This window comes from Dipodomys merriami, unplaced genomic scaffold (assembly GCF_024711535.1).
Source record: "Dipodomys merriami isolate MVZ:Mamm:240054 unplaced genomic scaffold, mDipMer1.0.p SCAF_16, whole genome shotgun sequence".
Lineage (NCBI taxonomy): Eukaryota > Metazoa > Chordata > Mammalia > Rodentia > Heteromyidae > Dipodomys > Dipodomys merriami.
In genome coordinates, this window is record NW_027202937.1 from 21,312,490 (window position 1) to 21,338,599 (window position 26,110).

The 26,110-nt window shown below is 40.6% G+C and overlaps 1 protein-coding gene across 1 annotated transcript; it reads right to left on the bottom strand.

Annotated features, from left to right (window-relative positions):
• Positions 1 to 556: 556 nt before the first annotated feature.
• On the bottom strand, positions 557 to 23,722 carry Stmnd1 (stathmin domain containing 1). Its single transcript, XM_070023478.1, has 5 exons — positions 23,493 to 23,722; positions 16,988 to 17,168; positions 11,190 to 11,341; positions 5,063 to 5,194; positions 557 to 4,173 (listed from the first exon to the last, which is right to left on the bottom strand). Exons 1-5 carry the CDS (start codon positions 23,574 to 23,576, stop codon positions 3,886 to 3,888), a joined length of 837 nt encoding a protein of 278 aa, XP_069879579.1. The 5' UTR covers positions 23,577 to 23,722; the 3' UTR covers positions 557 to 3,885.
• Between the last annotated feature and the right edge of the window lie 2,388 nt (positions 23,723 to 26,110).

Here is a 26,110-nt window from a genome sequence, read left to right on the forward strand (position 1 = left end):
AGAATTAAAACAAATGGCTCTGAGTCATTTGAGCTAAGGAGGCAATCACTTGTCATAGTATTTTGGTAGGAATGGCCATTCTCTGGCATGCCTGGATTTTACTGAAATGGTGGACACAAGATCCAAAGAGCACCTTTTCATTTTTTTAAGCTTATGAGATGAAATTTTAAGTCTAATTTAATCATCCAGTTTTTTTGTGTTGACAGTAGAATTATTCCCTATAATTTATCATAAGGATAAACTAAAAATAACTAAAATTTTGAGCTAGAATTGATTAAATAAATTTTAGTAGTGTCTTCCAATTTTGTTAAAATAGCAAATCCCCTTAAAAGTGGTTTAGTATAGAGTCTTAAAACACATTGTAGATATGTTCTAAGTATTTTATTTTAACTTAAAACACTTGTATACGGTTTCATTTGAAAATACTTCACGTGACACCAATGAATGGTTGAAAATCTCCAATGAACTTCATCCATAACACATTATCTATAGTGACAATTTTAGCCCTCTTAAATGAGGGATGAAATTAGGAATTTTACAAAAAACACGTGAGTATAGAATCTTTCAAAGACATTTTATATATTTGTTGATTCCTAGTTGTCATAAATAAAGCTATTCATAGTTCAATATAAAATTTATTTTAAATGCTATAGATACAACTGAGTATGGGAAATAGTTAAAAAGAAGTCATTGCAAAATAATAAGAAGTGTGCATATTAGTTTCTGTTCAAGTCCTTGGCACAACATCTTAATAGGCCTTAGGGGAAACATAAGTAAATATTGGCAAACATTGGTCTTTAGACTTTGACACAGGAGTACTGGGGCATGGTGGAAAGTTGCCTTCTAGGCAAGAGTATAAAGCTTATGGGCATGACTCAGGATGCTCACAAAGTAAATACAAAGCAGAGTGCAGGGTGTGTAGCAAGGCTAACCAGAGGCCTTGATCAAACCAGTTCCCTGAACATCATCATGTGATAAGAAAGCCTAGGGTGGAACCTGAGAATATGTATTGATGGTACTTTTCCAGGTGAGGCTAAGGCTGTAGGTTGGGGAGAATATTCTGGGATGTATGGGTGTAGACCAGTCCTACCAATTGGCACATTGAAATTTGTCATGAGGGAATTCTGCACAATCCTGCTGCCATTTTGCAAATGAATGCTGTCATTTAAACAGGAAAAAGCCTGCCTGGATTGTCACCAAACATCTTTTTCCATGCTGTATAGTTAGCCTTCCATATCTGTGAACTCCACATCCAAGCATTCAACCAAAATAATGAATTAAAAATATGTGGAAAAGTCGAATTAAAAATATGTGGAAAAGTTGAACTCTGGTGGCTCATGCCTGTAATCCTAGCTTCTCAGGAGGCTGAAATTTGAAGATTGTGGTTTAAAGTCATCCCAAGCAGAAAAGTCCCCATGAGACTTTTATCTCCAGCGGAAGTGGCTTGTGGCTCAAAGTGGTAGAGCACTGGCCTTGAGCAAAAGAGCTTGGAGACAGTGCCTAGGTCCTGAGTTCAAGCCCCATGACTGACAAAAACAAGCTGGAAAAAGGAGCTGGGAAGTTGGCTCCGTGGTAGAGTGCTTGCCTAGCATGTACGAGGCCCTGGGTTCGATTCCTCAGCACCACATAAGCAGAAAAAAACTGGAAGTGGCTCTGTGGCTCAAGTAGTAGAGCGCTAGCCTTGAGCTGAAGAGCTGAGGGACAGCACTCAGGCCCAGAGTTTAAGCCCCACAACCAGATCCCCCCCCCAAAAAAAATCTGGAAAAAGTATTGCATCTGATCTGAACTGAGCATATACAGACTTTCTTTTTTGGTATTATTCTGTTATCAGTACAGTACAACAATTGTTCACATAGTATTTACACTCTAAGCAATCTAAAAATGATTTAAAGTATGTCATTTTCTATAAAGGACTTAAACATCTCTAAATTCTGGGATCAGCAGAGGTGTACAGAAACCACACCTCCCATGGCTACTGAAGGAGGACTATATTGTGTTCAGTTTGGTAGTTAAGTTATATTAACACAGAGCAGAAATGTATGTATTAACTACCACAAATTAGTAGCAGTTGAATTGCTGCTTTCATGACTGCAGAATTTGGAAAGATCCTATTTTCTGCTTAAAATAGCGAATCACTTGATTTTTATGACTGTCATTTCTTATTTCTAAATAACAGGAGAAAAATGTCACCCCTTTAATTGCAAACAGTTCTTTCTGAACATGGCTAGTCTTTATTGCTGATCAATGAGCCAACATGAATAAAAGGATATGGCATTTAGCCCCCCCCCACACACACATACTTTATTTTGTGGGCCTTTGAGGTACAACTGAACCCTCACTGAGTTGAATAAAAGCTGCCATGAAACGAGTTGAACTTCTAGAACAGGATGAGAATTAGGGGTAGATTTGCAAAACCAGCTACATCAGCCCTTGCATATTCCACAGCACTCACAAATTTCCCAAGAGGGGTGTCAAGAAGGAGGAGGGCAGAGCAAAGTGAGCTTCTGCTATATGAGGTTCTGGGACTCTTCTGCTTTGGTGTGGAAGATGTTCATGTTTGTTGTAGTTTGTATCTGGAATTTGGTCCAAAGGCTTGTGTGTTGAGAGCTGGTCCCTAATTGGTGGTAATATTGAGTGGTGGTGGGAATTAGAAGATGAGGCCTAGTTGGAGCAAGTAGGTCATCAGAGAATATTGGGACACATTCTGCTTCTTCTCCCTTCCTTTGGCTTTGGTGCCATGAGGTAAGGTGATCTTCCCTGCCACGCCTCCTCAGCCCATCACAGGCCTGAGTGAGGGCCCATCCTGGACTGAAATCTCAGAAGCCATCGGCCAGAATAAATGTTTCTTCCTTTTCAGTTCCTTATCACAAGAATGTTGTCACAACAGTGGAAAAGCCAATTGACACAACTTCATTGTACTTGTCAGTGACTTCCAACATACATCGTAACACACGGTATGACTCTAACTATGGAAGCTGTTCACAACATAATGGGGAAAGGACATAGTGTTGTAGCATTCTTGCATCATCTATATGTGATACTGAGAATGATACTGTAGAAACAGATTCATTTGCATGGAATTATTGCTTGAAACAAAGGCAAAACACAAAACATTTTAGGTTGTACAAGTTCCTTTTTATAAAGGAATAAGTCATTGAAACACACGTAACAAAATTTTTGCCAGTAATCATCCCAGAGGGAGAGAAGAACACAACATTCCTGGTGTTCTATGCCTCTTAGAATTTTCAGAAGTTTCTATTAATTCTTTGTCATGTGATTAAAAAACAAAGTAGCAACTATTTTTCTTTTAGTGGTACTGGTATGTTGAATTCAAGTCCTTACATTAGCTTAGCAGGCATTCTAGCCATTGGGCCATATTTCCAGTCCTTCAGTGATTTTCCTTGTCCTTGGCAAAAATAAATAATTTAAGTAAAGAAATAAACCTAAGTACTTAGCCTAGGAAGCATACACATTATTATAAAGCACAATACAAATCCATGCCATTTGTCACCAAGGTCTTTCAATAGACCACAGTCAAGGGTCAAGCATGAAAACAGATTTCATTTGGCACACACACATTCATGTAAGGTAGATGGGACTCCTAAAGCTATTTAAACTATGTTGAAAGCTGGATTAAGGGAAAATGCCAATGTTATAATATCAAAGCTGGGTAAATGGATCTTATTTCTATTTTTCTTTCTTGTTGTGAGTAAAATCATTTTAAGGACTCAACTAACCCAAGGCTTCTGCAGTTCCCACAACATCCCTAAGCCCACAGCAGAAATCTCAGTGCATGATTTCCCAATCAAAGGACCTGGGACAGATTTAAAAAGTCACAGCTGGGTAGGAGGAAGCTCTTTTTTGTGAATCACAAAACCCGGCTTCTTAGAAAATGTCTTCCTCTCGGTTGTAGGACATATCTGACTCCACCACACCCAAACCTTCATAGTTGGAGCTCCTGGGAATCAGGGCTGTGTCTGTTGTACTCTTCTTCTTCTTCAAGGGCCCTCGTCCTTCGGGGTCACATGCTTCAAATGGGACAGAACTCCCAGTTGCCAGTCCTGTGGCAAATGGAACCACAGTCCCTCCCAGGTCGGCCGCATCTGAACGATTCGCTGGGGGCAAAAGTCGGTGGTCACTCCGTAGCCGTTTTCTGATTTCTTCTTCTTTTGTCTGAAAAGTAGTATTTAGGAAAGAAAAATGATCCTGAGTGACTTGCTATCGGTTCTTGTTACTATTACTTGTGTTGATCTATTCAGACCTTTTAAATTTCATTATTCAGTTGTGTAACAATGCTTCTTAAACTATATCTATCTATCTATCCGTCCATCTATCCATCCATCTATCTATCTATCTATCTATCTATCTATCTATCTATCTATCTATCTATCTATCTATCTATCTATCTATCTCTCAAACGTTTATTTGTTGAGGAATACCCATTGCAGGTGTCAGACACAAGTTCTACACTGTGCCTGCCTCTCCTGCTCTTTGCCTCAATGAAACTTTCCTTTTTGTGTATGAACAAAACCCGACACTTGATTTAATCCTGAGAATTGATTTTTTTTTCGTTTTGTGCCAGTTCTGGGACTTGAACTCAGGGCCTCAGCACTAGTCCTGAGCTTTTTTTGCTCAAGGTTAGGGTGCTCCCACCTGAGCCACAGCTCCACTTCTGCCTTTTTGGTAGTGTATTGGAGATAGGAGTCTCATGGACTTTCCTGCCCATGCTGGCTTCAAACTGGGACCCTCATATCTCAGCCCCCTGAACAGCTAGGAATACAGGTGTGAGCCACCAGCATGCAGTGAGAATTGGCTTTTTAAAATTAGACTGTAGAGATGAAGCTAATTTTCAAGTATATTCAAGATATTGCGTAATTCCTTCACAGCTTGAAGATAATTTTAAGAAGTTACTAAAGCTAGATCAAAGGAAGCCTACAGGATCATTGAAATACAGCCTATAAACCCATACAATTTATCTCAAAGCTGTTGATAGGAAAGTCTGAGCTCCTTCTAGCTAGTGGTGAGATCCTCAGGCCTACGAGCCTCCACTCGATTCCATTACCTTCCGGCGTTCCTCTACTGCCTGCATCTTCTCTTCTATGTCCTTCATGGTGAAATCCTTTACTTCCTTTTTGATCTTAAGTTTTTTCAGCCTGGCTGGTGGCTTTCTCAGTGGCTTCTCAGTCGTTTCCACCTAGGGGAAGAAGTTTTAAAAGCTTTTCCAATGGAGGAACAACCATAGTCATTGGGAAAGAACAGCAAGGGAGGCAGAGCAAACACAATTTAAAATGCTGGGGTGTGGCTCAGGATGTAGTTTCTAGCAAGGGCAAAGCTCTGAGTCCAACCCAGATTTCCTCCCTTTCCCCTATCCCCAAATTAAAAAAAAAATCTTAATGAGTTTGGCATATATCTCTCTAGATATTCTCTATGCACATGCATATACATGTATAGGACATCTGTAATGCAGAAAAATGACCTAAATGAGATTATACCCTATATGCCTGTAATTTGCTTCCTTCACTTAATCTAATCTTTTTAGGCTAGTACATATACATCTCTATATAAATCTACACTTAGGGAAGTTTTAAATGAGTTTCCGGTCTTCATTATAAAATAAACTGACATTCTATTCTAGATAACTTCTCTAAAGATTTCTTTTTAAACAAAGGACAAAGGACAAGCTCTTCAGAGAACGGAGAATACCTGAATCAAAGAATCAATTGGAGCAATTTTAGTGTAGTAAAGAAAGGCCTTGAGTATGCATTCTAACTTAGCTGTGTACTCACTTTTCATGACTGTCAAATAAATTCTAATTTTTTTGGGGGGGTGGGGGGGTTGGTCATGGGGCCTGAACTCTGGGCCTAGGAGCTCACCCTCAGCAATTCAGCTCAAGGCTAGCGCTCTACCACTATAGCCACATCGCCACTTCTGGCTTTTTCTGCTTATGTAGTGCTGAGGAATCGAACCCAGGGCCTCATGCGTGTGAAGCAAGCACTCTACCACTAAGCCACCTTCCCAGCCCTCAAATAAATTCTTTAAGCTTTAGCTTCTTTGTAAAACAGCCTAAATAATACTTATTTCAGAGGATTTTTTTCCAGTAACAGGGATGAGGAGGAGGAAATACACCTACTTAATAATGGTAAGTACTTTCCAGTATGTGAGATCAATGACTTTTTCCTACAATAGCACACAAAATAAGAATAAGGATATAGAATTATCACATGGATGGGGAGAGAGAATGGAAAGCTCATAGCACCAAAATGGAAACAGGAAATGGAAATGATGCAGGTATGGCCAGAGGTGAGCATCTCTCGGGACTCAGTTTTCTGAATTATAGCATAGTGAGGATTGCTAAGTTTCTTTCCAACTTTAAAACTTAGGTTTGCCAGAAAGTCATTTTTAAACAGAAAGGTATTTATTGAATACAATTCAATCTCTTACAACTGCAGACAATTTTATATGGTATGGTTTTTCCCTGAACAAAAATTCATTAAAGCAAGTTCCCCTTGATTCTCATTTTGTTTGATTTTTTTTTCTGAAAATGCCACGGGGCTCTGGAGCTTCCATTGTATTTGCTGGAAAAAGGGTCATTTTTGCTATGGTGGCCCAACCAAAGAAACCCAGAAATTAGCATGGAAAATCTTGGTTAGGGGAATTTTAAAAGTATAGATCCAAGATCCAGTAAAAAAAAAATACGAACTTGGAGTTCACATAGCAATCTGAACCTTAACTAAAACACTGAGACTACACAGCAAGGGTAAGAGATTTTGGATTTCCTAGATTACGTTGACCATTCTTGTGCTTTGTACCTAAACAAAGATGGGAAATTGTTTGTCCTTCCCCTTGAGATGTTAATCCCATGGATGTAGCCTTTGTTGTTTTTTGAGTTTGAAATTTTATGTAACAATAGGAAAAAGAACTTCACAGACACATCTCTATCCTTTATAATTTTATGAAGTCAAGATTTGTCAAATGTTGGCACTTAAAAGTGGTAACCATGGTAATGTTGTGCATAAAGATGTGGAAACTAAACAACAACTTGAAAGTCTAAAGAACTAGTAAAGAAGTTACCAATTCAATAATTTTCTTTATGAATTTTATGAGAGACCAGCCATGGCAGTTCATGGCTATAATGTCAGCTTAGGTAGGAAGCAGAGGTAGGAGAATTGCAATCCTAAACCAATCTTGGCAAAACTATACGATTCTGTCTGAAAAACAAAGTAAAGCGAAAGGACTATAGGTTGGACTATAGCACAAGACCTTAAGCTCAAACTCCCCTCTCCCTAAACAGATAAAAATTAGTACCAGAAGATTTCTGTTCCCAACGATGCTACAATAACATTTGAGTCTTATTTCTAGCCAACCTACCTTCTATATATTCTGCCATAAATCCAGAGTAAATTCGACAGAGCTTTCCCAATTGACTGACCTACAGATGAACCTATCCTGATTTTGCTCCCCAATGGAGCAAATAGGTTAGGTCAAAAGCTTTCTGCAAAAGGTTTTGTCATTCCTGTTCTTTTGACTCTAGACCTCCTGGGGAAAGTCATTTTGTTGACTAACTGACATTATTTAGTCCTTCAAAAACTCCCTGAGAGGTTCAGCAAATAATGTCAGAGACTGATACAATGCAATCAAACTCCCTAACTACTCCAAAGTTTAACAAAAACACACGCTGCTTAAAGAGGAGAATAAACTTTGACCACATACTGGAGAAAGTAATAGAATTATTCTTGGAGGGACTAATAGAAAATTCACTGAGTCTCTTTGTAAAAGGATTCAGGACGGGGCTGGGAAGGTGGCTCAGTGGTAGAGCGCCTGCCTTGCATGCCTGAGGCCCTGGGTTTGATTCCTCAGCACCACATAAGCAAAAAGAAAAAAGCTGAAAGTGGCACAGTGGCACTGTGGCTCAAGTGGCAGAGCGCTAGCCTTGAGCTGAAGAGCTGAGGGACAGCGCTCAGGCCCAGAGTTCAAGCCCCACGACTGGACCTCCCCCCCCAAAAAAAAGGATTCAGGATGTGCCAGAGGCAGGGAGAAATGGGCTTGAGATTAAAAAACAAAACACCATCAGACACCTATAAAGAAATCTACACCAATGCTACCAATTCATACACTTATCAACATGTATAAAAATACACATTTATGATAGATACTCTGTCTCATTGAAATGTCTTCAAATATACTGAAAGATTTATTTAATCACCTAATAGTTGTTTTTGTTTTGTTTTTATTTTGGTCAGTCATGGGGCTTGAACTCAGGGCCTGGGTACTGTCCCTGAGCTTTTCACTCAAGGCTAATGCTCTACCACTTTGAGCCACAGCTCCACTTCCTGTTTTCTGGTGATTCATTGGTAGTTTCGGACTTTTCCTGCCTGGGCTGGCTTTGAACTGTAATCCTCAGATCTCAGACTTCTAAATTGGTAGGATTACAGGTGTGAGCCACTAGCAGGCAGCCCGGTAGCTTCTTGTTATTATCTTTCTTACATATCATTTTAATTCTTAAGTAAGCCTTCCTGAAAATTGATTATGGAATTGTTGTATTTGCTAGCAAGTGAAAGATAAAAATTAAGAAAAAGATGGAATGATATCTTGCAGCAGCCACAGATACTGCCACGGACCTCTAGAAATAGATTGTGTCACTGGATGCCCCAGATTGCAAGGAGAGAAAGATGCTCACTTTTCAGTACCCTTTATTCTATGTCACTTTAACTGAGAACTTCATGCAAGGTAATGAACAAGCCAAGAAGGAGCCAGACTAACATTCAGAATTCTCTTGTGATTCAGTTTACTATTAGTACATACAAGAAGTCTTATTTGGACTAATTTTCTCTCATGTACTCTATTTTCCCCATATCATTTTATTTAAAGTATTTCTCCCCTTAAAGCAATGAAAAAATAATGTTCACACATCTGATTGGATTCATCATAGTAGGGGAACTGCTGACATTAGGATTCTCTTTATTTTATCAGCTTTTTTTATTTCCCTTCATTCCTTGGCACTTTTTTTTTTAATGTCAATTTTATCAGGCTTTTTTTTTTTCTTAAAAATGTATTAAGTATTTGATACTTCAAAGTATTAGCAGTCAAATATTTCCATATTTTATATGATTATCATCTATCCTTCAGTGTCATTTTTTTTAGTTTGGCCTAATGACTTCTCTCTAAAATATTGAAAGAACTTGCTGTCTGACACAATTAAGTGTGTGAAAGAGACTTGTTCTCCTTTGTCAAGAGCAATTACTGTTACCTCCCTCCCTCCCTCCCTCCCTCTCCTTCCCTCCTTCCCTCCCTCTGTTCCTTCCTTCCCTCCTTCCTTCCTTCCTTCCTTCCTTCCTTCCTTCCTTCCTTCCTTCCTTCCTTCCTTCCTTCCTTCCTTCCTTCCTTCCCCAGCCCTCCCTCCCTCCCTCCTCCTTCTCTCCCTTTTTTCTTTTCTTCTGTTGTAATTTATTTTGACCTTAGGCACTTGCTAGGCACTCATTCTACATGCCTCCAACCCCTTTTGTTCGGGTTATTTTGGGGATAGGGTCTCTTATTTTGCTTGGATCAGCCTGGGCCATGATCCTCTTATTTATGCAACTCACTCACAGCAGGGTTGGGTGCACTGTATCACACCCAGATAAAGTCTCAGGAACTTTTTGCTCAGTTCTGGCCTAGAACTAGCATCTTCCCCCAGCCTCCAGAGTAGCTAGAATTACAGGTGTGAGCCACTGGTTCCTGGTCACTTTGGCTTTTGATTCATAAGTTTTTAATAGTCTCTGCACACAGAGAATAAAATCCACTTTAGTTAAACATTAAGTGCTTGATCTGTCATTTAAATAATGTGTCTATCATTCCCATTTGACAGTTTTCTCTACAACACAGGGATAAGTGATAATAAGGGATAAGTGAAAATTACGATGTGATTTCTGGTCTTCTACCATTTCTGTTTATTTCTTTTCCCAGCCATTTCCCTGACCCTGGAATGTATTCCAGTTGTTATTTTTTTCTTTTTCACCTTCTTTATTATGCCTGTGCTCTAAGAACTCGTGGTAAAAGCTCAGAGCTTTGGCCTAAAAACAAGCAAGCAATGAAACAAACCCAAATAGAAAAATATGCTGCCTTCTTCACAGCTGTACACAGAACTTGCAAACAAAAAAAACTAGAGCCCTAGACTTTGGTCAAATCACTTAAAACCAGAAGGAAACATCATTCCCACGAAGGAAATGCACTGAGCGAGTCATCAACATGATGCAAAAAAAAGCAAGACTATAACCATTTCTAGAATTACATTTCCTTGTGTTGGTCTTAGAATATACATATGGATACATGTATTAGCCTATCTGTTGTACCTTTGACATTTAGATCTCTTTCCATTTTGAATAAATCACAATTCCATTTTATATTCCAAAAGGTAATGCTTAGTAAAAATTGCTGAATGGATGAATGTATGTTATTCAATAGGACTTAACCTGTCTCGAGTTTAGTAAAACCCACAAAATGTTTTAATAGGTTCATTAATCATTAGTGATTAGGGCAATTCCTGGCTCTACTGAGAAAGATATAGATGTATATATGTACTATATAGATGTAAAGAAATTTATGGAAAAATCTGGTTGCTCACAACTCAGGAAGCTGAGATCTGAGGATTGAGGTTTAAAGTCAACCGGGGTAGGAAAGTCTGTAAGACTCTTAGCTCCAATTAACCACCAGAAAACTGGAAGTGGTGCTGTGGCTCAGAGTGATAGAGTGCTAGCTTTGAGTAAAAAGCTCAGGGACAGCACCCAGGCCCTGAAATCAAGCCCCACAAAAAAGAAATTTATAGAAGAAAAATCTGACTTAGTTAAATGTTGTCATTTGTCTTATAATTTGCATGCTGGAAGTTGGAATTCATACTGGAAGTAATGGCTTGTGAGCATTTTCTGCTATTGCTCATTTTAAGTGACTATAAGTAAATGTTACTTAGAAAGTTACTTACCCAGGGGCTGGGAAGGTGGCTCAGTGGTAGAGCACTTACCTTGCATGCATGAGGCCCTGGGTTCGATTCCTCAGCACCACATAAGCAAAAAGAAAAAAGCCAGAAATGGCACTGTGGCTCAAGTGGTAGAGTGCTAGCCTTAAGTTGAAGAGCTGAGGGACAGTGCACAGGCCCAGAGTTCAGGCCCCACGACCAGACCCCCCCACCCCACCGCAAAAAAAAGAAAGTTACTTACCATGACATCATAGGACTCTCCATGTCTAAACGCTTTGCTGTGACTCTGTATTATTCCTTGAACAATTAGCTCCTCCAGGATGTCTAATGACTTTTGTCGCTCTCGTTTCTCCAGGGATTTGGGTTTATTGATTAATCCATTGGTGGCCAGATCTTCCAAAGAAAAAGAAAACAGAAAAGGACATTGAAGAATGAAGAATTTTATTAATTAAATACTCAATGGGTGCCTTAATACATCAGGCTACAATGAAATCTTAGATCCAATATTCCTACCAAATGTCTGTTTCTACTATAAAAATTTGTGGTCCTTTTAAGTCTGTTCTTGCTGTTCTTACTGAGGAAATACATCAACATAATCTATTCTTGACTTAGCTCATCTCCTATCAACATAACAAAAGCATTTCTGTGTGCTGCTATGTATGGGTTTTGTTGTAACAACAGGTATACACTTGGGTAAGATGACATGAGTTTGTTCCTTTAATGATGAAGCTGAACTATAGCAAAGATTCAAGACATTCTCCTGGTAAGTCTTCTGAGTTGCAGTTTGGTTTCTATGCTTTATACACAAAGCATAAACAGCACGATGTTGCCAAGAGACGTCTAGTTCTGCAACCCTGAGTGCACAGTTACACCATCTGCTGTGTCTACACACAAGTCAAAGTAGGCCTTTTGGAAAAGAGGCTTTGAACCAAATCAGAATCGGAGTAATAGAAGCTAGAATTGAATCCGTGATTTTAAAAAAGGAGCAAATAAACTGTAGAGGAGCCTTTATAGACTGAGAAGAGGACCTCTCCTTACAAATCACCCAATTATGCAAATAAGCAGTAAGTTTTATATTAGCAGATTATCAAATAAACGATGCTGGCTTGCTGGCCCCAAGACCCCTCTTGCTTTTGCAGTCAGAAACAATGCAATGTGTAGTCCTCAGAGGTGAGCTGTCTTCTAGTATGTAATTCCACTTCGTGGATGACATCTTTTTATGAACATTTCTAACCAGAGTGGGTCATAGAGTGTCTCTGGGTTTCTACCGGGAGGAAGAAAACACACAGTTGAACACACGCACACACACACACACACACACACACACACACACACACACACACACACATGCTTCTCACTCATATTATTAGCTCATATTCTTTGTTATCAGAGATTTCCCTGACTGGGTGCAGTAAATAGTACTAACAAATCCCCTACCATCTCCGTACTTCCTCTTTGCTAGTCCTTCTGCCAGTGCAGGTGTTTGAAATAGAACCAATTCTAATTTTCAAGTGTTCTATGCAGATTTTGGGACAGAGTGATAAAACAGGTCATCTAGGTGGATTAATCAGAAACTTGAAACAATGCAGAAGAGTTGAACATAGTGGTGCAGAGTTGAATCCCTTTGAGACATTAGGGTGATTTTGTTGTTGTTATTGTTGTTGGGAGGGCGACTTCTGTTGTGTTGTTGTTGGAGGGTTAACACAATAACAGCTATTTACTGGACAGTTGTGCAGCTACACAATACTAAGTACTTTACACACTGCTTCACAACTAACTCAAACACCAACTCTATAAGAGGCTTTATAATTCTCATTTTTATAAATAAGCATATTGACTTGATGGAACTTTCCCAGGTGAATGTAAATAGTAAGTATGTAAACTAGGCCCAAATCCAAGTCTGTTTGAATTTAACCGTCACCATCTCAGCCTCACGGCTCAGAGTGCTGTTATAGAAATGGCTTAGTCACTATTGGTCCATCTTTCTCCCATGATGTTTCTAAAAGGAATGTCAGCCTTGACCTCTGTCACTAATACAAGGAAATTACTATCACTGTCCAGATCTATTATTTCTGAGTTCACTAAATTATCTGGCATGATATGTATAGTAGCTACTCTACACAGAGATTCCTGGAATATGTTATTCATTTCAAATCATTTGGACATTATCTTGAAACACTGGAAAATATTGGGGAATATTTAAAATAACATTGTGAAGCCAGTTTAGGTGAAATCCCAAGGAGGATCTTGAATTTAAGGCCAACCTGGGCAAAGCTAGTGAGTTCCTATTTCAAAAACCAATATAGGGGCTGGGAAGGTGGCTCAGTGGTAGAGCACTTGCCTTGCATGCTCGAGGCCCTGGGTTCGATTCCTCAGCACCACATAAGAAAAAAGCCGGAAGTGGTGCTATGGCTCAAGTGGTAGAGTGCTAGCCTTGAGCTGAAGAGCTGAGGGACAGTGCCCAGGCCCAGAGTTCAGGCCCCACGACCGGACCCAAAAAAAAAACAACCCAATATAAACCAAAAAGACTTAAGTGGCAAAGTGCTTGCCTAGCAAATTGAGGGCCTAGGGTAACTTAGTCAACAGCACTGGGGGAAAAAACCCACCAGATGAGCACAATGCTCACTCCTCTAATACTAGGTACTCAGGAGACAGAGATTGGGAGGATTGCAATTTGAGGCCATAGGCAAAATGTTCTAGATGCCCTCTCTCATCCAAAGAAAGCCGAGTATAACACCATACACTCTTGTCATCTTACCTAGGTGGGAAGCGTAAATAGAAGGACAGAGGTTGACTGGCCTGGGCATAAATGTGAGAATCTATCCGAAACCTACCCAATGTTTATCCAAGTGATAGAAGCCTGGCTCAAGTAGCAGAGCACCTGCCTAGTAAAAAACAAAGCACTGCCTAGTAAGAACAAAGAACATTTACCCCCAAAATGCTGTTGTTTCTATTTTATTGAAAAGGTAATCTATGATGACCAGTGCAAACTTAGAATACACACAAGAAAAGATAGGATACAGATGAGAATATGCTCACTATCCAGAGGCTGGCTTCCATGATTAATATGGGATACTTTCTATAAATATGATGGCATATCAGTTTTTGTTTCCTATTTAGTTAGCACTTACATTAGCATTAGTATATTCTTATATGATTAGAAATTCTTTTTTTTTCTTTTGCCAGTAGGAGGGTATGAGTTCAGGATCTTGTACTTGCCTAGCTGGCACTCTACCACTTGAGCCATGCCACTACCCCAACTTTTTGCTGATTATTTTATAGAGTCTGATGGACTTTTCTGCCTGAGTTACCTTTGAACTTTGGTCCTTCAGCTCTCAACCTCCTGAGCAGCTATTGTAACAGGCATGAGTCACCAGTGCCCAGCATGGATTAAAGAATGAAATTAAAAAGGACACATGTGACATCATCTTAACATTGACGTAAGAAGAGATTTTCAGGTTTCCTTAAATTCTAAGTAAAAGACTCAAATTTTGCTATATTAAGAGTATTTTCAAAAGGCAAACAAGCAAGCCCAGTAAGAGTCAAGTGTAGCTATCATTCACCTCCTAATACTAACTATGATAAAATTTCCTTTTGGTATTCTTGCCCCCCCCCCCCCCCCCCCGCCACAAAATCATAACCTAAACCAATCACAGGAAATTTCAATCAAGTCCAAGTCCAGGAGAATTCTACAACATAAACCTGGATAATATCCAGGTCTGTCTTAAGAGAGAAGGAAAAGTTGAAGGGTTGTTCAGATTAAAGGCGATGAAAGACATGTAACAAATTACACATGTGGTCCAGGGTTAGATGCTGAATTAGAAATTGTCACACAGCTGGCAGCATTTGAATATAGTTTATAAATGAGATAAAAGTACATTGATGGTATACATCAGTGGTGATTTAAGGATCTTGGCCCTTGTACAAAGATAATGCAAAGAAATCTTGCTTTTACGAACTAGGCATGATCTATTTAAATGCAAAGTGCCATTTGCTCTGTAAGTTTCCTCAGAAGAAAATACACCTAGGTATGGGGGATATGTTGTTGCTGATGCAGAATCTGCCTGAAAGAAGTATGCATAGTCTCTGTTCAGAGATTCATCGCTTTTTGCATCTTAAAAAGTTTTTTTAATGCCATTCACGATTTTCAAAAGGTTAGTTAAAAAAAAAAAAACCCAAAGGTAATACTTCTGGTTCTAGATTTAACAATGCTTTGGGTCTGACATAACAAGTTCTTGGCATCATGATGATGTAAGAATAAATCCACACATTTAATAGACAGTGTGTTTTGAATTCTGGATTCGGATTTTCTTTTCCCATTGGGCCAGGAACATATGGTGCAACACTCCCTTGGCCTCTGGACAAAGGGAGAAGTCCACCACCTCCAGGGGAAATCATTGACCATCTACAACGTGCTGTGCTACCAGACTAGGCTGCTCAGTAGACTGTGTGCAGTCAAGACCTTTTCGATCTCCATCATTAATCAAGAAGCCTTTGTCCTGGGGAAATGTTAGTGTGAAACTTAAGATCTTTAACCCATGCATTCTATAAGCTGTAAAGCTGAGGATAAAGAAAAGAGGAAGCCAAGGAGTGGGAGATGGGAAATGTGGGCAAAGAACACCTGTTTTGAGTCCAGGGTATTCTATGTGAGTTACTTTCTGAAAAGGCTTTAACACTACATTTTAGAAACATCTGCCCGGTGGCTGATGCTTCCCTGAACTGTTCTCTCTTAGCATTATCCTGTTTACCTGTCATTCTCCACTTATTATTTTTTTTAAACAAACAGGGTACAGCTGGCAGGATTGACTATCCTACAACATGCCTGTCCCTAGCTGCCTGGTGCTGTGCAGTCTGCCAACCGCACAGGTATTTAGCATTCATGTTTCTGTCAGGGAGGAAATAGATGCACTTAATCAGTGGTGAGAACAAAGCATCTGCACTTTTTAGGGGGTGGAGGACAGGAAAGGGTGGGTCCAGCACTGCTCTCCTTACTTCCTGCTTCCTTCTCCCTGATCACATCAACCACAGAGGGTGGCAAATATAAACTGCATGATAAGATGTGCATGTCAGCAAAGCCTATGGGAAAGACATTCATGTACTAACTTACCTACCTTTCCAAATTACAATGACAAGGAATGAGACAAAAAAAAGTCTCCTCACCTCCCCCAAGCAAAACAGACTTCCATTCCATTAGACTAGTGAGGTTCATGGTGTTCTAAAGACTGGTCAAATTAGAAATTAGATGTCATGAATCAACAGGCAGGAATAATTCAAGATAAGAGTACAGTACAGGAGAAATGACAAATAGTTTCTAAATAGCACGTCAGGTGGTAGTTACTTCTTTTATGTTTTTGAAAGATTCTTTGATTGTATGTTTGGTGATAACCTAGATGGGGGAAAAGACAGGGCAACAGTTCAATGAAGGCTTTTATATAGTTTTGATAAGGCCAAACTTTCCCTTAGAAAGATGTTAATATTAATTCCTTTCAATGGAAATGTGTGTGTGTGTGTGTGTGTGTGTGTGTGTGTGTGTGCGCGCGTGTGTGTGTGTGTGTGTGCATAGTTCCTGAGATTTGAACTCCAGATCTTGGGCTAGCACTTGAGCCATACCTCTACTTTCAGCTTTTTGATGGGTAATTGTAGATAAGAGTCTCATCAATTTTCTTGCCCAGGCTAGCTTTGAACCATGATCCTCAGATCTCAGTCTCCTGAGTAGCCAGGATTATAAGCATGAGCCACCAGTGCCCAGCTTGGAAACACCTATTCTTAAATTGTGTTTTTAATTCTTGATAAACACTGTTTAGCTTAAAACAAGATGGGTTCAGCTACTGCATTGCAAAAAAACCCACTAACATTTAGCATTACTTACATAATCAAGACCTAAGGTCCAAAGCTAATATTTTAGAGACAAGACAAAAGCCTTACCATGTAAGGTACTCCACAAAGCAGTAAAAAAAACTCTGCCTACTATCAATTAGGTGTTTAGAGAAGTAATATTTTGTGGAGATCAACACAAATACCAGTGGAAAAGGAGTTTACCTGAGTTTATGCTTCCATTTCTTTTACCAGGAGGTGGAGAACATTCTGGAATCGTTCCAGGTAAGTTTCCCATCTGGGATTGTTGATCCAGGTCTTCTGCCTTGTCCACAGTGTCCTTGGGTTGTGCATTTTCAGTCTGGGAGTTGTGATCTTCCCTAGAATCAGTCACCCTGACCTCAGCCTGTGGAAAGGGATCAGCTTAATGAGGGTCAAAATATCTCAGGGAAAAGGAAAGTCAGGTTGCTACAACTGCTTTGTGAGTATTTAACCAACTTGTCCATAAAGTAGTCTGACTAGAACTCTTTAGTCTCTAGATGTGATGTTATATGGTAAAATAAGTTAGATGTGATTAGTATTCTCCAGATGGCAAGATTACCCTGTGATATTCAGGAGAGCTCTAAGTGCAATCAGAAGTCTTCTCATAAAAGGCAGTCAGAGGGAATGTTGTAATTTGAGTGTAAAATGGCCTAAAAGGTATGTATACATACATTCATGTATAAAAAATATACACAGGTATGGAAGGTCTGGTCTCCAACTGGTGACAGCACTGAAAGATCATTGGATCGTGAGGATGCTCATCTCATCAATGAATTAATCCATTGGCCAATTTGTAGCTAAATCGGTTTTTAGGAGGCAGGGCCTATATGGAGAATATAAGTCACTGTGGAAGTAACTTTCAGGGGTGAATCCTGTCTTTAGATGCTTTCTCTCTTGCTCCTCTCTCTCTCTCTGCCTCCCAGGCTGAGAAGCTCCATTCCCTCAGGCCTTCTTTGCTATGATGATGTTCTATCTCACCATAGGCCCACATAGTAACCTGGCCATGTGACCACAGACACCTTCTGAAACCATGAATCAAAATACATTCTTTCTTCCTTAAGTTAATTCTTCAGGTATGTTATCACAGATAATCAGTACCAAGAAGAGGGTCATTCTTGGGCCCATTCCTGAACCACAGAATTCAGACACCTTCGAAACTGTTTTATGAGAGATATTTGGAAAGACGTTGGAGCTGCAGATCAGATAAGCTCAGAATGCTAGAAGCAGAGTTTAGTGTGAAATTCTGATGGGAGCTCAGAAGACCACAATGTCACTAGGAACACTGACAGCAATGATTGTGCTTGCGAGGTTTCAAGTGGAAAGGAAGACTCCACTGGAAACTGGTCTGGAAGTTATTCATGCCCTATTTTGAGAAATAAATATTCTATATGTTTTCCATGAATCGTAACTTTGTGTGTGGCCAATTTGGAAGGTAATGGATTCATCAGTCCAGTGGGAGAAAATTTCAAAGGCAGTGAGATGCTCAAGTTCCGGCACTCATATTGTTGGCCGTTTTTGCTTCTAATTCTCATTAGAAACAAAGAGCAGACTAGAATTGGAAGCACTAGCAGTTTAGCTAGAAAAGGTTCAGGTTTGAAGTTGGAGCCAAGGTTTGGAGTTGGGCATGGAAATTAGCACTCTGGAAAAGAAGCCTGATGCTTTGCCTTGGACAATAGGAAATAAGGGTTGACCCCACCCATGGCAGGCTCAAGGGTGTAAAGGAAATAAGTCACTAGAGACTTAAGACTTTAAGACTACTTTGGTAAGAAAGCTCAAGGGCTCCTGGCTCATTCAGCATTCTTTAGGAAGCTGCTTACCAGCATTCAGCCATCTAGGCACATGGAGGGGGCTTGATTATTGCTCAAGTTGGCAGCAAACCTGAGCATCTTATAGGTGATACTGTTTCTGCAGACATGAAGAATGCAAGTATTATAGGGCCACAGAGGTTTCCAACCAGATTTCAAAGCAAAGCCAGGCAATGGGAGAGAGACCCCTTCAGGCAGCCCTGGAGAAAGTGGTGTGTGAAGCTGTGAAGGCCAAGCCTAAATGTAATGGAGACCCAAGGAACTTGGAAATGTCAGAAACATGGAACATCTACTGAGGATAATGTCAGGTAGGGAACAGAACCAACCTGCGAAAGAGGCCATTGAAACTCTAGACAGCAATGCTCACATCCTGCCACTATGTGCCGTGCATGCCAAACATGGAGCTTTGCCCTGTTAGGTTTTAATCTTGCTTTTGTTCCATTCCTCCTTTTGGGAATACAAATGTTCACTTTGTGCTATTGTATCTTAGGAATATGTAACTCACTCTTTGATTTTACAGGCGCTCACAGCTAAGAGTTTATCTTGAGTCACAAAAGAACTGAATTAAGACCCCTCATTGCAATACATTTATCTATCCATCCACCTATCAGTATATCTATTCTAGTAGATCTATTCCTCTAGTAGAATTCTGACTGACACAAAATATAGTAGAAAATCAGTACCCTCCTCTAAATGGAAGCACTATCAACTTGTTGGTCTATCACCTACTAAATGTATTTGATCATATAAACTCTTGTAAAATAGATTGATACTGGTCAATCGATCTGCCCACAAAGAGATGCTCAATGTCATTCATTCCTCAGGGAAATAGCAAAAGCAGAGTCAGCTGCTTCACACGCGTGAGGAAAATGGTAAAGGGTAAGGCACACGCCAGCAAATGTTGGTGAGTGTGTTGAGAAATTGGAACCCCCATGCCTTGATGCAGGAGTCAATTTGGGGCAGCAACTTTGAAAACAGTTTGGTAGTTCCTTTAAAAAGTTAAGCATAGAGGGGGCTGGGAAGGTGGCTCAGTGGTAGAGCGCTTGCCTTTCATGCATGAGGCCCTGGGTTTGATTCCTCAGCACCACATAAGCAAAAAGAAAAAAGCCGGAAGTGGTGCTGTGGCTCAAGTGGTAGAGCGCTAGCCTTGAGCTGAAGAGCTGAGGGACAGTGCCCAGGTCCAGAGTTCAGGCCCCATGACAGGACCCCCCCCCAAAAAAAAAAAAAGAAAAAAAAGTTAAGCATAGAGTAACTTCAGGATACAGAAACCACTCCCGGGGAAATGCCCAAGCAAAGTGAAAAGACCTCCTTATTCAGAAACTTGCACGGGAAGGCTTATGATTTTTTTATGGATGAACAAGTGGAAACAGCACAATATTTATCAGCTGATGAGTGGCTAAGTGAAGTTTGGCATTGTCATATAAAAGAATATTACTTGGCAATCAAGAGAGCTGAAATACCGACACATGCTACCACCAGGCAGTACTTGAAAGCGCTTTCCTAAGTGAGAAAAGCTAATGGCAAAGACTAGGCATGCTCAGTCAAGGCAGACTTACAGTCAGAAAATGAATGGGGTGAGGTGAAAGAAATGTGGATTGGCTGCTTATGGGTAGTCATTGGTTTTCGGTGGGAAAATCTTCTAGAATGAGATGGAAGTGGTGGCTTGCAATTGTCTGTTTAAACAGGCAGAATTGCCAGTGAAGTTATGTTTAGAAAATAAAACATTCCCAGGGGAGGAGGTGGGAATGTGTTGGAGAGGTTTTATCTGTTTTTGAGGTGAAGTTGAACAGAGGCTGTGTTTCTACATTTTGTATTAAGTTTGTTTCATTTTTTATATTTAAAAATTTTTAGAATTAACTATGAATTTTAAGCTGACCCTTATAGATGAAAACCATCAATATTCTAAAAAAAAGGCTTTGCTTTTAGCAAAGGTGCTAAAACAGGTGCTTGTTGTTTGTTTTTTCTTTCTTGGTGTAGAGGTGCTATATGTGGTTTATTATTTGGGAAAAACATTTGCCAAACAGCTTGGAAGAAGTAATTTGTTGATGCTTTCTAGAGCTCAAAGCTTCTTAAATTGTTATTAGCAGATGCATTGTATAAATGTATTTCTCTATAGACCTATAAGAAGAAATTGTTCTTCAAATTTTGATTTTTTCTAGTTTACTTCTAGTAAAAATAATAATTAAAAAACCCAGCTCTCAAACAAAAAAAATCCTCACAAGAATATGAGGGTTTAAAAGGTTGTACTTTAATGGTATTTAGGGCTGAGGGCATGACTATCAGTTTGACCAGAAAGGAGAGGGAGGGAGGTAGAAGGAAAGAAGGAGAGAGACAGAGACAGAGGGACAGAGAGAGACAGAGACAAAGAGACAGAGAGAGAGAGAGAGAGACAGAGACAAAGATAGGAGAGGAAGAGGAGGAGGACAGTGGAAGAGTAATCAGTAAGAATAACAGTAATCTAAGTATGACTGTGTAAAAAAATTATACACAGGATTGAAGACTATCACCAGTTGATTTAAGCAAAGTCTGGCACCAGTGGTTCACACCTGTAATCCTAGCTATTCTGGAGGCTGAGATCTGAGATCTCAGTTTGAAGCCAGCCCAGGTGAAAGGTCTAGAAGACTTTATCTCGAATTACCGAGCAAACATCCAGGCTGGGGGCATGGCAAAAGTGGAAGAGCACCAGCTCAAAGCAAACAGGCCAGGGGCTTTTCTTCTAACAAATTCTTCTATCTAATTATTCCTGCAAAGTAAGTGAAAAAGAATGACTTTTTGTTCAGTATGAAAAATGGAAGAAGGGTAGAAGATGAACACTTCCAAATGACATTTGTGTCTTTTGGATAAAGGAGGAAAAAAGAAACCCTATATATTAGTTCAAAGAATTATTGCATACTAACAAAGATGACCAAAGTGCCCCCAGGAAGCCCATGAGATCATGGATGAGAAGGACATTTAAACAGACTCTACATTGTCTGTTTTAGGATTTAGCAATGAAGAATGTATTAGGAACTCCTAAGTCTGCCAGGGGTCAGGAATGGAATTCAGGGAGAGGGAACAGTATGGGGAAAGGCTTGGAAGTGTGAGGAGGCCTAGAGGAACCAAATGACCATGTCATTTGGTCTGACAGACACAAAAGTCCAGGATTGCCAGTAGAGAAGATGGCATTAGAGAGAAAGGAGAGGATCTACTTGTAAAGGGTTCTGTACAGGACAGATAATTGCTTCTTGGGTAGAAAGGAGGCAGACTGGTTAGTGACAGGAGGGGCAGAAAGACACAAAAGGTAATGGGGTTCTAAACACAGGCAGCGGCAGTTTGGAGACAGTGTTAGGCTTCCCGCAAAGCATTGGTGTTACACCTGGAGTGTCAGCCTTTGCTGGATTGAGATTTGCGTTTAAATTTACTCCAGGTATCTAGCAGATGTGTGCACAGGTGGCAGGGATTGACAGTGCCCTATGGGCGCAGTGTCTACTGAGAAGGGTGTACTTAGGGGTGTGAACTCAGGGCTTCTCCTTAGTTGCTAGGCAACAGCTCTAGCAGTTAAGCCCCGCCCCCAGCCCTTTTCTGGTTTATTTTTCAGATAGGGTTTCACACCTTTGCTCAGGTAGGCTTCTAGACCTGGGTCTTCCTAACTCTTCCTCCTGCACAGCCAGGTTTATTGCAGTCCTGAGCTATCATGTTCATCCCAAGCATGTGTTTTGAAAGCAGCCACTCCACAATTATCCTGTAAGGCCTAGTATGATGACTTCAGCTAGACTATCTGTGTGAAATACATTCCTTTTCACTCTTTTTGTTGTTGTTGTTGTTTTTAAAATTCTTTTGCAGGTCCCGGGGCTTGAACTCTAAATTTGAGTGCTGTCCCTGAGCTTTTGTGCTCAAGACTAGTGCTCTACTCCTTGAGCTACAACTCCACTTTGGGCTTTTTTTGTGGTTAATTGGAGATAAGAGTCTCACAGACATTCCTGCCTGGGTTACCTTCCACCTGAAATCACCAGATCTCAGCCTCCTGAGAAGATAGGATTAAAGGCTGAGCCACTAATGCCCAGCCCTTTTCACTCTTAAATGTATGGTTTTGATGTAAAATCATATGGCAGCCCTGTCTTACCTTAGGGTAATCCCACTGGACTGGACCTGTGATGGCTCCTAGTTCTGAGTATGGAAATCTCAAATGTGGGATGGAGAGGAAGAAGTCACAGGTATCATTTCTGCCCATCCTTCCATGCCCCACTCTGGAAAAAGATTCCCTGAAATGTCTCCAGGATACTTACAGGGGGCTACCACCTTTGAGGCCTAGTGAAAAGAGTCTATCAGCATGAGCTTCTGGAAAACTTGAGTTCCACCCTCGCTGGGCTTCCAAACAAACTTTGCAGACTAGGACAAAGCAGTCATCCACCTCTCTGGGCCTGTCAGGTGAAACCACACGAGTTCCTGCCAACAATCCCAACCCCCAACTAACAACTAACCCATTTCCAGAAGCCAGCAGTAATAGGTAGCAGCTTTAAGGAACTCTAGCTTTCCCCTGAAAGCAGGTGACCCACCCTGGGGTGACCCTCAGGGGTGTGCAGGACCCTTCCTTTTATACTCCTCTGCTCTGGGTGTGGTTAGGAATCCGCATAGGTTTGTAAACAAGACACATGTATTCCTGATTTACACACCAGCCCAACTCTGGCCCCATAAAATCGACCCCAAATGCTTCTACTCTATTAGACAACGACTAAAGGTGTGTGTGTGTGTGTGTGTGTGTGTGTGTGTGTGTGTGTGTGAACTTGGACCCTATTCTTACCTGCTCCAGCTGTCCCTAAGCAAGGCTTCCTGGGCTAAAGGCATCATGTCCGATTTATTATTATTATTATTATTATTATTATTATTATTATTGTTATTATTACCTGGGATCCCTCCTCCCAGCTCTTCTTGGGCGCAGGCACACGTCTCTGGTCTTCTGCGTCGGGCTGGGAAGGTCCGCAGCCCATGCTGGGCAGCGCGCACGCCTTGTCCACCCCTCCTGGCTGTGCGCCCCAGGGAAGGTCTATGGGCCGCGCCCCACCCCGCGATCCCGCGGCCCGGGCTGCCTCCTCTGCCACCGCCTGCAGTCAAAGGCTGCAGGGCAGACGCTGGGCAGTTGCTGGGAACTGTTGCCACAATAAACCCGGTCATCTGGGACCTGGGCGGGGAGGGGCGTCCCCAGCTTTGTTCGGATGCGGATTACAGCTGTCTGCAAGAGTGAGCGACAATGTCTGGCCGGATTAGTTTTTGATTTTGTGCTTTGTTTTTTGTCTCAGCATCCTGCGTGAGTCCCTCACTGGCTGATTTTCCCTGGTAAGGTCCCGTGGGTCACTTCTCCCCGCCCTCCCCTCCCACACACCTGGGCACTTGGTTCAAGCACTGTAATTGATTTGAGATGGTCTGGGGATCAGATCGTCCCTGCACACCCTTCTTGAGGGCGGGGGCTCCAGCGCCTGAGGTCCACGTCCCAGGGCGACCTCAGAAATGAAGGTCTCATCAACACCACCCACACGGTGAAGAAAGCCAAACACTTAGAACTTCCGACTGCTCAGCAGCTGCCAAATGGGTTATGCAAATCCTTTTCTGGAAGGTGTGGATTTTTTTACTTTTTTTCTTTTGTAAAGAGTGGGTATGCATATATTTCTCCAAGAGATTTAAATACAAGCGGCATTATGTGTGAAGGCTCAAACGTGGAACGCGTTTTCTTCTTGTCTTATTTTGCATAGCTGAGAGGGGGTCTTCCAGACCTATCAGCCCTTCATTTTACAGACTGCACATTTAGCTTCAGAGAAGCAGAGAAAGCTTCCTGGTCACTAGGGAGCAAGTTATGGAGGGAGGAGCCAGTAGCTTCATTCAATTCTCCTATGTATTCAACCAGGAAACACAACCGGGGATTCTTGGCTTGTCAAAGTCCCTGGATTCTTCCAAGGAAATAAATGGTCAGATCGCTTATAAGATGCTGATTATTTTATAGCTTCTAAACTCATTCCACTTTCTCTCACCCTCAACTGCTCTAGTGAAGTTTCTTGTTCACTTTCCTTTTACTAAAACTGAGGAAGAGGAGAGGAAACAGCAGTCAACGCCCCGAACAATTATGGAGCAACACATATGAATGATTTATGGAGGAAGAGCTTCAATGAGACTAAAGGGGTGTTTGAGAAACATCTTTAAACGTATTGACTCACGAGTGCAATAAATCACTCAAACTGTTCCAAATGGAACCTGGAAAATCCTCAACTGGAATAATCCAGTGTACAGGATGCCTACAAAATGTTCTGGGAACAGTTCAATGGATAGCTGTAGAATAGTAAGAGTGAAATACTGGATAGAACCTTTTCCTTGTAAGGCTGTCTGTGGACAGAAGTTTGCAGGGGGAAAAATGGACTGGTACCAAAATATGTGTGTGTAAGCATCTTTTGGAGTATCCCAAGGATTCTAGTCCAAGGTTGTGAAAATGTCCTTTTTCTAGGCATGTGCTAACACCTACTAGTATTGGTTCATGGACCGTGTTGCTCAACACTATTATTATTAGAGTTACATAAACTTTACAATTAAATGATGTTGAAAAGCATCAGTAATCAAGACAACCACTTTAAAGAACAAGCGTATAGACCATCTGAGAATATTAAATCATTACTTTAGAACACGGAAAGGAAAAAGAAAGGACAGAGAAGTTAGTGAGGAAGAAAATAAAGAGGAAGAAGGAAGACTAAGTCTATTAGGCAATGAAATATAGAAGAAAAGAAATCCTGGCTTCAGATTATTAATGTATTTTCAGTCTGGGAATCCTTCATGCATAAAGAAGTGGGATCCTGATGCTACACTACTTTCTTTCCCCCCCCTTTCCTGGTAAAGAAGGGGTTTGTAAATCAGCCTGGGTGGGGGAGGTAAAAACTTGTCATTAGTCAAGCTCCTCCTTTCTTTCTGTTCTGATAGGATGGAAAGCAGAGAGCAGAGATGTCTGTTGGCAGCCCTGGTAAATTGGTATATTAGGCAGGGTTGGTTTCAAATTTCACATTTAAAGCTTTCTGATTTCAGTTTGGAACTAGAGCTTTACTCAGGAAGTAGAAAAGCACGCAGAGAAATCAATTCTGATCCTAATCCTAATTCATTAGGATTAATAGAAAAATCATTAATAGAAAATTAATAGAAAAATCATATGTTGACTTGTAAACCCCCAAAGTCCAAAATGACGAATCTTTACAGTAATATCTAACATCTTGAATGCTTGCTAAGCTGAGGTTTAAAAAAGAAAGAAAGAAAGAAAGAAAGAAAGCTAACTGATGGCTGTTTTGTTTTCTTTTTCTTTTTTCTTTTTTTGACTAGTGCCTTATTAGTTTAAACAAGGGCTAGAGAATTGTGCCCTGGAGCATCAACTGGCCTTCTGCCCGCCTCCTCTGACATACTAGCTAAGGAATTTAATATTTTTAAATGCTTGGAAAAAAAAGATCAAAAGAATACTACCTAGTGATTTGTAGAAGTTATATGAAATTAAAAATTC

Coding starts and splice junctions, on each gene's coding strand:
- Stmnd1 (XM_070023478.1), bottom strand. CDS start 23,576: ATGGGCTGCGGACCTTCCCAGCCCGACGCAGAAGACCAGAGACGTGTG. Junction 5,195..11,189: donor GAGAGTCCTATGATGTCATG/GTAAGTAACTTT, acceptor TTCTTCCCCTAG/GTGGAAACGACTGAGAAGCC. Junction 4,174..5,062: donor CAGTAGAGGAACGCCGGAAG/GTAATGGAATCG, acceptor ACTACTTTTCAG/ACAAAAGAAGAAGAAATCAG.